Consider the following 13886-nt stretch of genomic DNA (forward strand, 5'->3'; position numbering starts at 1 on the left):
AAAAAAAAAAAAAAAAAAAAAAAAAAAAGAAAATGTTACAAGGCATTTGTGTTGCAGATTTTAGAATGCTTCTTCAAAATATAACAACAGGGTCTAAGTGGCCTATGCCCAGGGAGTCTAGATTCATTCTGCTACAATGGAAACCCCAAGGACCTCCAGGCCTGGGCTGTCATTCCTGAACACACACTCACAAGCAATAGCACTATAGGGGACAGTATGGTAACCCCATGCAGATTTACACACACACACACACCACACACACACACACACACACCTCTAACCCAGGAGTGTGCATTCTTACTTTTGAATTACTGTTTTTCATTGTAAGATATTGGCAGTAGCTGGACGTGTCTGTAGACACTCAAACCCCAGCATTTGGGGGGTCTGAGGCAAAAATTATATGACCTCTGAAAACGACAATGTCACGCGTTTTACCCGCCACAAGTGGAAGATCCTTTTCAGCTCCTTGTGCGTGGAGTCCAAGAACAGGTAAGGCCTCGGTGGCCAGTTCTTGTCTATTGGTGACAAGGAAGGCATTTTGTTTTTCATTTCCAAGAAGTATTTTTGCACCTACGATGGGTTGGACAAGAGAATATCAGATGAGGAAAATACCCCAGGAGAGATGTACGGACACACTCCCCATCATCCAAACCAGTCTTTAAGAGAGTTGATCAGTTTGGGTCCATAAAGTTGTGTATCTCCTCTGATGATTCTACCTAATGCTCTTATACGGGGCAGGGGGAGATCTGTGATCTGCACCAAACATTCATCAGGAAAGATGACAACAGACGTAATTACTGCTATCAGCACTGGTTTACACCAATGCCACGGTAGGGCTGCTCCGTGCAACAGGGAGCCATTCACAGCATGTGGCTACTTACATTTTAGAGAGCTAAAATTAAATAAAGGACTCGGGCACACTTCCCAAGCGCTGGATATAACTGTACATGGATAGTGGCTACGCACTGAAGTTATGGAACACATTCATCATTGTGGCAAGTTCTAGACAAAGCTATACTGTCCAACAAAGATGCTCCCTAATCTGGGAGGTTTCAACTGATGAAATTCTGACTTTACGATGGTGCACGAGCAAGGCGTACTTAGCAGAAACCACACTTCACAGTCTGATGCCCGGAGGGGCCGGTGGGGGCAGCGCAAGGCTCTCCTAAGAAACTAGGCCGCGAGTCCTGGGCTCAGCGAGTCAAGCAATCATGACTGACAGATTTTCTACACGGGCCATGGTGCTAAGCTGCAACGCTCGGTAGGTTGGGTGCGGCGAAAGCACTCTTGGTGTAAGATATTCTCAACTTAGGATGTCGCATATATATGATGTGTCATTCCACATGGGCCAGGCGCTGGGAAAGCCTTATCATTGCTCAAAGTAAACACCTCCCGTGACCAAATGAGAACCACAGAAGTTACTCGCCCGTGTTATAAATAAACAGAAGTCCTGGCTGACACTAGCGTTTACAGGTTCACCACAGGACACCCTCTAGCAGGGCAACTCCAAAATCCAGCCTGACCCACCTTTGCTTCCAGACGCCTTGCTGTCATCAACCTATTTACAAAGCCGTCCCTCCAGAGCCCATAGCAGTTTAACAGGGCAAAAGCCTGGCTCTCCTCACGGCCCCTTCTTAGTTTTCTATGCTAAATAAAATAAGTACCTGATTAATCCTATCAATCACAGGCCCCCGACAGTCCTGACACAACTGCATTTGAACCCGCTGAAGACCCAAACGGCGACTAATGGTCTTTTAAAGCTACGATTCATGTCAGATTTTAAAAGTCAGATTTTATTGAGTTGGTGCTATTAAGTGGTTAATTGAATAAGGCTAATTAGCTATGGGGGGCGGTCAACTTACAATTCTTTGAAGCGTAAACTCATAGATTTTCTTCCCAGCGTTTGCTCTGAAGAATTTCCTGTATTCCCGGCGCACCTTTCAAAGGAAGTAGAGCGAGGGTTAGAACGAGGCTGGCGGGAGCTCACCGTGATGAATCTCTTTACACATCAAAGCGTACGGAACCCATATATTTATAAACGTCCTTGCTGGGTTGAGTGAACTGACGGTACACACTCAGGCAGTGGCGATCACGTCAGAGGGAAAGAGACTCGAGGAACCAATACTTTAAATCCTATTGGTTTTTACACAGGCTGATGATTGGACATGAAATCCTCTACAGGGCTAGCTGGTCATAAATCAGAGCACATTTCATAAAGTATTTTATGAGGCAATTTCTCTTTCAGATGTTTTTGAGAAACTATCTGAAGAACTAGATTGAAGCTTCCAAGGATCCTGGACATATACTCCACACAGCCAGCCCTTCTTCAAATCCATGTCCTAACTGTCATGTCTCTTTCAGGACTTCATAACCATTTCAGACCTCCAGCTTCCAATGGTCAAGGGGAATACAGAAGAAAACAGGCAAGCTAAAGGAGTCTGTCACTGGGAGCACAGCCAGAGGCGATGCCGAAAGTCCTGGATCGGAGCTGTCGTCAGGTTTCTGACACGCCACGGGATAAATGGCGGCTCCACAAATAATGCTCTGTACAATAAAAACTTGGTGAAATCACACTCTTCCCACAGTGGGGATCCTCTTGGGCACCGGCATCATAAAATGGCCAGTGTACTTTGCATTTAGTTATACAAGCAAATCAAATCATTTCAAAGGACATTTCAAAACATTGCTCATATCGACATAACTTGTGTTTAGGATAAAAATGACAAGATTATTACAATCTGAAACTTCAAAAAAAGGTTTAATCTTATTTCCTAACAGTAATAATGGAAACAGGATAAGCTACTTCTGTCTCATGAGGAACTGGGGCATGTGTGTGTGTGTAGGGGGGGTGAGTTGCAGTTGGGGCAAGCCTAGAGAATTCACCTGCAGTCTGAGCGTGTTCAGCCAGCTGGGGCCGACACCTTCCCAGTACAAAAGCAGCTGGAAAGATTCTGCATTGAAACCTGGAAAACTGCAGATCTGACTGGCAGGAGGAGTCAGCACAGAGAAGAAGGTCCGGATCCAAACCTGCCTGTTTCCCTCTTCTTATTAAAATTAGGATGCAAATTCAAAAGCATGTTTCGTTTTGCTTGGCTTCCGAACAGAACACGCATAGAACGGATGCAGAATCTGTCCAATAGAACATCCTCTGAACACTACTGATGGTACGTCTTAATTATCTTATGAATGAATACTCAGGCTACTCAAAAAGGATAACTAACTAAACATTTGTAGGAGGGACTTTCAGGGGAAGATGGAGGTGCAGAGTTGATGACCGCTCGGCTAATTTTCAAATATTCAGAATAAGAGCTAGTGTCCCTGGACTAGTAGGAACGCTGAGGAGGACTCGTGTGAAAAGACCCTCAACAGGCTATGTGGATGTCTTACTACGCTTGATGACCGAATCCTCCTATTGCCTGAAGGTTTTCAGTGCTCAGGGCCACATTTTCTTATTTACTTGTGTGTGCCTTTCCCTCCTGAACCAAGCACATGGTTCTCTCCATTTCAGGATCCCCATCATCTCATTCAGCAGCCTTTCTAAGGTTCCTAAAGCAAACACGCTCATCCATGCTGGGGACCATGATCACTTGGAAGAAAGTTGTGCTCCAGCCCTCTGTGGGGCAGCCCAGAAGATGGGGAACAAAGCCTGCCACTCCCTCTCAGGCTACTGTGGAAGGAAGACAGCTTCGAACTCAAAGATCACACTCTGCCTCATGATTTAAAAGCTCATACAAAGTTGGGTGGTGGTGGCAATTGCTTTTAATCCCAGTATTTGGGAGGAAGAGGCAGGTGGATCACTGTGAGCTCAAGGCCAGAGGCTAGCCTGGTCTACATGTCTTAGACAAAATATACTGCATCACACTCATTATTTACATTAAAATTACAGTAAAATGAGAAACTTAATGTGTAGTTGCTTTCATTTCCCCCTCCCCCCCTTAAAAAGAAACAAGATTAGGCAAGCTGACATTTCAGCAAGCGCCGCCAGGTTTTCCGGGTTAGTAGGTGCGAGGCTTTACGGGGGTGGGGTGGGGGGGTGTTCACCCAGCGCAGGAGGAAGTCACGATGGAAGTACCTTCAGTCCAAGCCAGTAAGCCCAAATGACAGCAACTGCATGCTTACGCCTAGCCTCTTCCTTCAAGCGTTTCAATTCCCTCCGGGCCTAGAACGTTTTAGATAGTAAGTAAGAGAGAGCCCATTGCAGACAGCACAAATGACCAGAGAAAGACACCCCCCACTGAACAGGAGAGCCAACATTTGAGCAGGGCTGCAGAATGGCGGAGGAGCAGTGCACACTCATTTCAACCCGAGGCTTCGGCGTAGAGCTGGCACAGCGGCCTGGATGTCGGTGCAAGAACAACTGTGATCACTCCTCACGCGCACCCCTCCTGTCTCCTCGGTCCCCACTCCTGCCTCCACATTGGCTCAGCTCCCTCACAGAGAGAGCTCACTATCCTTTCCCTGGCTGCAAAAACCTCCCGAGATCCTTTATCTGGGTGAACAACCATTTGGAAAATTGCAAAAAATAAAGGCTGTGAGGATGTGAATGCAAGCAAGAAGGCAGACTCATCAAACACAGAGGCCCTTCCCCGGCCAAGCCAGAAGCGGTGTTAGGAACTGAACTGCATGGGGGCGAAGTCACCGCCAGAAGGCCCTGGAATCAATCCCTCACGTCGCCAAAAACCAAACTTGGCGAAGATCCCAAATAGTGAAATATACTAAAAATTAAAATGGGGCAAAAAAAAAAAATGGTACAACTGACAGGTTAAAAAGATGACTCTGGGAGAAAAAAAGGAAACTTAGGCAGGCTCTTTCACAAGACAGAGGCAGGCACTGACTTTTGAAACATCCCGGCACTGAGACCAGGGAATAAGCTCACGGCAGGGAACCCTGACTGCTCTTTGGACTGGAGAGGGAGGGGGAGAGGAGTGGGGGGAGGGGGAGAAGGGTGGGAGGAGGAGGAGGGAAATGGGAGGCTGGGAGGAGGGGGAAACTTTTTTTTTCCTTTTCTCAATTAAAAAAAATAATAAATAAATAAATGCATATGCATTAAAAAAAAAAAGAAGTCCCGTCAGGAGCAGCAAGTCGGCAGGGACGCTTCTCTGTTTTTTTTTTGGTTTTTCGAGACAGGGTTTCCCTGTGGCTTTGGAGCCTGTCCTGGAACTAGCTCTTGTAGACCAGGCTGGTCTCGAACTCACAGAGATCTGCCTGCCTCTGCCTCCCGAGTGCTGGGATTAAAGGCGTGTGCCACCACCGCCCGGCAGGGACGCTTCTCTTAACCAGCTAAGGAACTAGGTTGGTTTTTATAGGCTCTTAGAAAAAAAGACAAATGAACAATTTCGGTCAGTTTTTGGACAAAGCTTTTGTGTATCCCACACTGTTTACTTCTTATCTAGCTCACAAGACGGGCTTACAGTGCTAACGAGGTAGACTTTAGCAAAAACACAGGACTCTGTAGAGTTGTGTGTTTCTAACTGCACTTTAAGCAGAGATGATCTTTGATGCCTAAGCAAGAAAAACATCTGAGACTCTTGTTCCTTGGGGGATATGAAATGTTCCCAGAGCCCAGGACTCTGCCTGGAATTAGCGAGAGTTTCAGGAGGCCTTTGTCCCGGAAAACAAACAGCAGTGCTGGAATTCCTCGGATTCTTCTCTGGCAAGTATGGCTAGCTTCACAGGAGCACAGCTTCCTATGAAATCACAGTTGCCCCCTCCCCTGGAAACGCGACACCGTTGGCTTCCAGGAACCAACAGGTGTCAGCCTGAAACACGATTTCATTTAAAGATGACTTCTTTCAAAGCACGTGTTAGAGGCATTCATCTGTCAACGACTTGCAGAAACCGATCCGAACCCCAACCTTAACGTTCTTCCCATGCCCCCTGCATACAAGTACTCACCCCACCCCCCCAATTGGCCAGCATTCAACAGTTGGAAACAGTGGGCATTTAACATGCAAATTATCGGGAGGATTTTAGAAGAAGAACTACGCTACAATCTTATTAGTGAGATTAGTGTCTTGGTCTGTACATGCCAAAGCTCCCACGGCATCCTACCATCCAGCATCACCGGGCTTATTAATTTGGCCACTAGAACATGCACTGAGAGGTGAGTCTCTACAAATGCAGCCTTCATCCCTGCTACGCTAAGAGACCAGGGTTGGTCCCCGCGAAACTCCCGGACGCAACAACGATGGGACGTGTGCATCAAGTACCTTCGATCCAAGCCAGTAAGCCCAGATAACTGCGATAGCATGTCTATTTCTAGCCTCCTCCTTCAGCCGCCTCAGCTCCCTTCGCGCCTGTGGTGCGTTTGGAAAGGAGTGACAGAAAGGGTTAAGGCAGGAAAGGCTGCTGCTGCTGCTGCTGCTTCCCAAGGGAGACAGAAAAGGAGACACCGGTCACCAACAGTAAACAGCAAAAGCGTGTGCCACCACCCGCACCAAAACGCGGCAAAGAGCAGGAGAGGCACGTGTGCTCAGTAGCTCAAGCCAGTGAGTCGTTTTTCCGTCCGTCCCTGAGTCTGCGGGTGCTCGGCTCCACAAGTTACATCTGACCCCCCCTCCCTCTGCAGGAACCCCTGGCCTACCTGGGTTCCGTGCCAGTAGGCTGCAATGGTGGTGGCCGCCTCCTTACAGCGCTTCTGATGCTTTAGCTCCCGCAGGAGTTTGCGGGCCTACGGTAGAGAAATCATCCCCTCAATGAACTTAAAGAGCGACTAGAAAAATCATCTTCAGAGAGGGGAAGAGTCCCAACACACACGGCCCAGTGAGAACCAGATGAGAACAGAAGCAAGTGCCCAGAGACACTAGCATGGCAGGGTGGTCACACCGGGAGAAGGCAGCCTCCCACCCTGGTATCCGACAGGAAAACAATGGCCACAGCAACAAGGGCTATTCACACAAACGTGGAGGCTCAGTCATTAAAAACACTATGAAATTCTCAAAGAATTAACAAAATAATAATATTGTTATTATTAATATTATAATCATTAATTATATTGTTATATATCAATAATTATATTATTACTGTTGTGTTTTTTTTCAAGACAGAGTATCTCTGTGTAACAGCCCTGGCTGTCCTGGAATTAGCTCTAAATAGACCAGGCTGGCCTTGAACTCACAAAGATCCACCCGTCTCTGCCTCCCAAGTGTTGGGATTAAAGGCATGTGCTGCTACCACCCGGCTAAAATATTAATTTTTTATTTTTTAAAGAGTAAGATGGTAAATGGTTGGTGTTGAAAGTCACACAGTGTGCCACAGCTACCGGAGGACTTGGCTATTACAGACCTAGAGTCTAAAATAGGTGAATATGGCCACATCTTCATGGATTGATATTAAAATCCACATGTCACGTAATTTTCATGCTCTTGAAACTCTCTTCTGCTTTTTGTTTACAATGGCTCAAAATATAAAAAACACTCTTGACTTGCAGGTTGTACGAATCAGAACACAGGCTTAAGTTTGCCTAGGGCCCCAAGTTCACTGACCCTTGAACCAAGCTTTAGCTGGAAGGATCTGAAACCCGAGCAGCCACTGTGGCGTCCACTTTCCCTCCTACCACAGCCCGGGCCAGGATCAGGAGCCTTTAGTCATTATGAAGGGGCTGCAGAGGATCACTGGGAAGTCATGGACGTGGGGCTAACCCACAGGAATCAAGCACTGGCTGGACCACGCCTTTCTGGACAATGGCTCCTCTCAAAAGCACAGGGTGCAAGGATGTCGCAATTACAGACAGTATTATTTCAGGGACTTCCTGCTTAGAGAACAAAGCTTAAAAAAAATAAATCAAGCGATGAGAAGGAAGCAGCCAAGACACGGTCCCCAGGGCTCCCTGCTTGGCCCCTTAATATTTACTCTTTCCTTGTGGCTGTTTGCGGCACAGGTGTAGGAGAGGGGAAACCGTCCCCTACAGAGCGAGCCTGAAGACAGCACCCTCTGCGGAGAAGCCCAGCTCCCACGTCCATAACTCACCTTCCAGCCCCGGATGTAAGACTGAATCACCAGGGCTGAGCTCTTTATCTTCTGGTACCGCTTCTGTTGCTGTGGGATAAAGGGGAAGAGGTGAACGGTCATCTCTGCAGAGCTAAAAGGTAGAGCTTGCAGGGTCAAAGAAGGGGCGTCTGTTCGCCAGGAGCAGCAGAAGCCCGACCATCCTCCCCAAGTTGCTTTGGCCAGGGATTTGTCACGGCAATAGTAACCCTAGCTAGACAGATGCCTATTTCCCTTTGCTGAACGCGAACTTTATCAAGTCAGGAACCCGGATGCTGGATACACTCCGCTGCTCTCAGAGCACAGCAGGCTTTTAAGAGCTTTTTTATGGAATTCAAGACAAAATGATTAAGCCCAAGCTTGGATTTTGTGTTTTTTTGTTTTTTGTTTTTTTTTTTTTTGATTTTTGAGACAGGGTTTCTCCGTAGCTTTTGGTTCCTGTCCTGGAACTAGCTCTTGTAGACCAGGCTGGCCTCGAACTCCCAGAGATCCGCCTGCCTCTGCCTCCCAAGTGCTGGGATTCAAGGCGTGCACTACCACCACCACCCGGCTTGGATTTTCTTAATGACCTCAAAATAAGAAATGATAAAAAAAAAAAAGCACACCTTAAGATAGGCTATTTGTTGGTCCTCCCTATCTCGGGAGAAAAGAGCATCATAAGTTTGCAGAGTTAAGAAGTTAAAGGCGGTGGTGGCGCACGCCTTTAATCCCAGCACTAGGGAGGCAGAGGCAGGCGGATCTCTGTGAGTTCGAGACCAGCCTGGTCTACAGAGCTAGTTCCAGGACAGGCTCCAAAGCCACAGAGAAACCCTGTCTCGAAAAACAAAAAAAAAAACAAAACAAAACAAAAAAAAAAGGAAGTGTGCTGCTGTGTGCTCGGAGGATCTGACCACTAGGCAGAGAGACAACAGTTCACCGTGTCTTAGCTGAGTGGACAGGAACAGGCTCTCCATTTAAAAGTCGTCATTCTAAGACTTGCATGGTGTCTAATCTTCCTGAGACTTGCATGGTGTCTGTAACCTTGCTAATTAGAACGAGCAATTAAAGACCGACTCAAAGACCAAGCGCACCTTAAATTCGATCATTTCAATATATTACTGGTTCCCAAAAGTTGGGAAGATGCTAAAAATGCATTTCGTGAAGGTAAGCCAACATGGATTTTATCTGAGGGCAAAATGTCTCTTTAGATGCAGAGGGAAGATTGTGCTAAATGAGACCTGATTGCAAATTTAGCCTGCGTTTTAACTTTGCGGAGAAGCACAGAACAAACACATTCACAGGCTGTGTTCTTCTGACCACTACGATTCACTTCAAGAGCACGACTTAAATTTGCATGAAGGCAGAGGCAAAGGTTCAGGCCCTTCCAAATCCGTGGCCTGCCTCCAGCAAAGTTGTCAACCCCACTGCTAAACTTCCAAAGAAGTTCCCTATGAGTTAAGCAAATATATTTTATTATCGACGCCTTCTATCCGAGGACTAAAGACAATCCAGCTCTTTAACCAAAACCATAGCTGTACTAAAACAAACTTTCCGTGCTCTAAGATTAAAGCCATTTCTCTTCAATGCTGCGGTGGTTTATTCAGCCAGCCAATCATTTTAGACGACTGACCCCATCGTAGTAAAAGCAAATGACACAATCTCCTCAAGCCAACGACAAAAATCCAAGATAGCTTTCCTGCTACATCGTTCCCGAGATCAGTACAAAACAATCTGGAACACTCAACCCGAGCTCTGGAGCTGTCTTAAGTCCAGATCCATGGTCTGCCACTGAGAGCTGCAGGCAGGTTCTCAGAAGCGCCAGGCCTTGTTTTCCCAGGTTAAAAAAAAAAAAAATAACAATATGCATTTCATGAGGTTGTTGGGATATTTTAGCTATGGAAAAGCTGCAAACACATGGTAAGCACATAGAGAACGCTGAGAAGTTGGCATGGTTACATCAGGCTGTAACGAGATGTTAGCATCATGACATCAGGTTGTAATGAGAAGTTGTTGCTATGGTTATGTCAGGCTGTACTGAGAAGCTGGTATGGCTACATCAGATTATAACGCAGTGAGAAGTCAGCTGGTTACGTCAAGCTGTAGCTTCGGGACTCACCGCGTATCTCCTGCACCAGGCCGCAATCACAACTTGGCTTTTTTTCATGAGCAGGAAATGCGTACGGCACTTCCATCCCCGATAAATCTTCTGAATGAGAGTGGCCAGGTCCTCCAGCCGCTGCTTCCTTATGTCTTCTAATTGGAATAACTAGTAAGAAATGATAGACAGACTTAGCCAAAGTCCCCCCAGGCCTAAGGCGTACACGAGAGGACGTCCCCGGGTGCTGAGGTCAGCTCCTTCAATGTGCATGCTACAGACCATGGTGCACGAGGGAAATATCTGGATAGATCCGTGAAGGATCCAGTTATTCAGGCTTCGTGACAAATCAGAGGAGGTTGGAATGAACCAACTTCCTGCTCTGAAGGATGCCAAGCAGCTCAGGGTGAAGCTCCAGGACCAACATGATGTCCAGAAGTCTGAGAGGCGGGAGTTCAGATCTTCAAACAAAGGACGCTCAGACCAAAGGGGACAACTCCCCCTAATGTAGGCGCTGGCTGCCTCTTCCTCTTCAACAACCTGAGTGCCCTCAAGTTCTCTAAACTGCCACCCCACTGAGTTGGGTGATAATAATAAACTTTTCACCCATCCGTTTCTTTAGACAAAGACTCTGAGGAATTCTAAGGAGGTCTATAAATTTGATAAATTTTGAAAAAAAAAATATTTCCTTCCACGTTCCACGGGCACCCGTGGAGTTGTGATCCCTAAAACTCTTGTGTAACTTAGACACAGCAAACACTGGCAGGCTCGCCTCCCAATCTCTGGGAATCAGGGAGAGCGGCTCAGCCAAGGTTTGGTAGCTATCATATAGTGTTGGTGTTGTGGAAATAATACACCATCCCTTTCGTGCACTAGCTCTAGGATACTTCAGACGAACAGAGGAATACGGCCTTCATGGCGGGGAGGACCTCAGCCATTAGCCTCTATGCACGGGGAATTGAGTTCAGAGTGTAAAGGTCACTTACTGTTCTTGGGTTTCGGATGAATATCTTGGATCTGCCAAAGGAGTACTCTTCCATAGGGATCTCTAGCTCATTGAACAGAACCTCCACACCAGACCTGGAAGAGTGAACAAAACCCCAAACAATGTTTTCCCCCGAGTTACGAAAATAGCTTTACCGTATATAATATCAGGTTCTCATTAATACACAGAAAAAGCTACATAAAAACTTTACGTGTGTGTGTGTGTGTGTGTGTGTGTGTGTGTGTGTATGTGTGTTTGTGTAACCGGTAGAAGCAATTATCTACTTTCACCACGTGGGCCCTAGAGATCAAACTCAGGTCGCTGGGCCATGCAGCAAGCACCTTTACCTCTCCAGACCCAACACTGTTCCATGTTTTTAGGGTGATCACTCATCTGGTGAGCATCTTTCTACCAAAGGATTTCCAAGACTGATTTCCACAAACTAACCCAGATTGATAAATATTACTAAAGCAGATCTAAGTTCAGAACTATGCACACTAAGAAATGCAGAGGTTTCTTGAGTTCATTACTAATACAAAAAATAGTCAATTAATCTATCAATGGGGACCAAGAATGAAAGCAAAAAAAACCTCAGGCCTCTACTGAACCTACTCAGCTCAGTTAACTCTGGGTGCAAGTGCTTTTGGGTACTACCCTCGTGCTTGGTGCCTGAGGAGGCCCGGAGAGGGTGCTGCATCCCCTGGAACCGGAGCATCAGGTGTTGTGACCTGCATGGTAGATGCTGAGACCCAACCGCAAGTCCTCTGCAGAAGGAGCAAGCGCTATGAAACCACGGAGCCACCTTTGCGGGCCCTCCTGGGACACTTCCATCATCACTTTCATGGCAGAGGGTGAGCGGAGCCTAAATCAGTGCTGAGAGCCAAACCAATCAGATGCTACCGAACAGGGCCTCTGTGGAAGGAACAAGGCCTTGACCTTGGTTGCAACATCAGTTTCTAAAACCGGCCTGGCTCCACCAACCTGTAAACTGCCTGCCAGACAGGGAATGAATAGTGTTCTGTGCTATGGTGTGTTTAGAGCAACATCCCTGAAATTAACGGTGCGCAGAGACAACATCCTGAGTCTGCATTAGACACACGAGACTCTTCTGTAATTCAGGATGAATGTCTACTTACTACTCAATCTCCTCTAAAAGGCTGGGTCCCACTGAGAACGGACACACAGCCTTGGCCCAAGATGAAACGCCCCAAGTGCCTGTCTCGGTCATGAGCAGGCATGCTGGCTCTCCTGCAGTGCTCAGACTTCTACGGTCCCCAGGGCCATCCTGATTGGTGACAGTGGAGGTTCCTCTCCTGTCACAGCTGCTCTCCAGCACGCGAGTTCATACAGCAACTACCAACTACCTATGAGCTCACCACACGTACGTTTGAAACATTCATCGGCATGCGAGTTTCATTTCTTCCGTTTCAACGTCAAAGAAAATTGACACCTCTACAGTCAGTGGAGAATTATCTCCAATGGTACCCCAATGGAAGAGGGCACAGCCAACTTCACATACAGAGACACATCCAAGCCAAACCAAGAACACAATGCTACTCAGACACCTTAAAAGCTGATGATCTCACAGACAGAGCTGCTTACCTTGCTGGTCCTTTCCAGTGAGGCCATGTTTGTTTGCAAAGCATCTTGTATCTTTCCAGGCAGGGTTCATAGGCCTGCCGGAAGGCGTAGCCTGCCCGCCTCACTCGGACATTTTCCAGAAGACCCAGGTACCTGATCTGATGGCAGACGAGGCTCTCGTTGAAGATGTGCGCCGCCTTCTTATCGTTGGGCTTGATGCACCTAGGACGTTTCAAGTATTTTAGGTTTTAAACTCTGCCTCTGTGGATCTTAAGTGGCGTTTCATGTCTAACAGTTCCACGGTAATTATTTGCTCTTCTTGGGAAACCAAACCGTCTCTAATTATTTCAAACCCTTTCACAATAAACTAAAAATAAATGTAATATTGCACACGCTACAATTAAAAAATGATGAGGACGTGCGATGGCCCTGGTGAGTGTCAACGACGAAAACGGGACACGCTGCACAGTTACGTCTATGTGGCGTCCACGCAAAACCAGTCTGAATTCCTAGTTCCGAGTCCCCTGAGAGGTGGCGGTGGAGATCCACACAGAAGACACGCATAAGGAAACCTTTTATGGTGACAGATGTGTCTATGTATGTGTGTGTCCACACTTCTGGACCCCCAGCTCACCCATTCAGGTAGAGTAACGGGACAATGACCTCAGGAATCCCTGACCCCACCTTCACAGCACTAGGATTGCAGGTAGACCCTGAATGGTGATGAGAAGATCAACACCCCCTCCCCTCCCTCTCCTGGGCCTCTGTTCCTCTGTAGCAAGGCTTTCTGTTGCTTAGGAAGGACTACGTCCTTAAGACTCCCTTCCTAGGAAGGAGGTATAGTCACATGATCAGATTTTAGTATCAAAGCAGAGCTAATGTGCTGTGTTCTGGTCTGTGTCCATGAAGCAGGCCTCGGCCAACTCAACGGTGGGCTGTGGGTGTCAACACAGTGGGCAGCCACCTTTGACCACGAAGGTGAAGAACGCACCTTGGAAATGGTGGAATGACAATACAACAGGAACTTCCCTGTTAGCTCTACAGCTGCTCTTACACAAAACGTCCTTATGTAGAAACAGGTGCCAGACTCGTTATCAGTCTCGGATCACACAAGATCATCACCCCTGGGCTGCCTAGCACAACTGTAAAACATCCATGGTATGGCTGTACAACTGTTACGTGACCTCTCTAACACACACACACACACACACACACACACACACACACACACACACCAATGGTATGGCTGTACAACTGTTA

General features: G+C 47.1%; 1 protein-coding gene across 5 annotated transcripts in view; it reads right to left on the reverse strand.

Moving 5' to 3' along the window:
• The window catches only part of Myo1b (myosin IB), a 158746-nt gene that overhangs the window by 8218 nt on the left and 136642 nt on the right, over positions 1 to 13886 (reverse strand). For 2 of the 5 annotated variants that reach the window (XM_013353475.2, XM_005366366.3), the window contains 9 exons: positions 12648 to 12848; positions 11047 to 11140; positions 10082 to 10231; positions 7969 to 8037; positions 6584 to 6670; positions 6210 to 6296; positions 4073 to 4159; positions 1863 to 1937; positions 436 to 570 (listed from right to left, as the gene is read on the reverse strand). In XM_013353475.2, coding sequence (XP_013208929.1) covers positions 436 to 570; positions 1863 to 1937; positions 4073 to 4159; positions 6210 to 6296; positions 6584 to 6670; positions 7969 to 8037; positions 10082 to 10231; positions 11047 to 11140; positions 12648 to 12848 — 985 coding nt within the window. The remainder of the gene's footprint in view (positions 1 to 435; positions 571 to 1862; positions 1938 to 4072; positions 4160 to 6209; positions 6297 to 6583; positions 6671 to 7968; positions 8038 to 10081; positions 10232 to 11046; positions 11141 to 12647; positions 12849 to 13886) is intronic. The other 3 variants (XM_005366367.3, XM_026788865.1, XM_005366368.3) reach the window with 2 other exon arrangements.

The sequence above is a fragment of the Microtus ochrogaster genome, unplaced genomic scaffold (assembly GCF_000317375.1).
Source record: "Microtus ochrogaster isolate Prairie Vole_2 unplaced genomic scaffold, MicOch1.0 UNK8, whole genome shotgun sequence".
In the NCBI taxonomy this organism is placed as follows: domain Eukaryota; kingdom Metazoa; phylum Chordata; class Mammalia; order Rodentia; family Cricetidae; genus Microtus; species Microtus ochrogaster.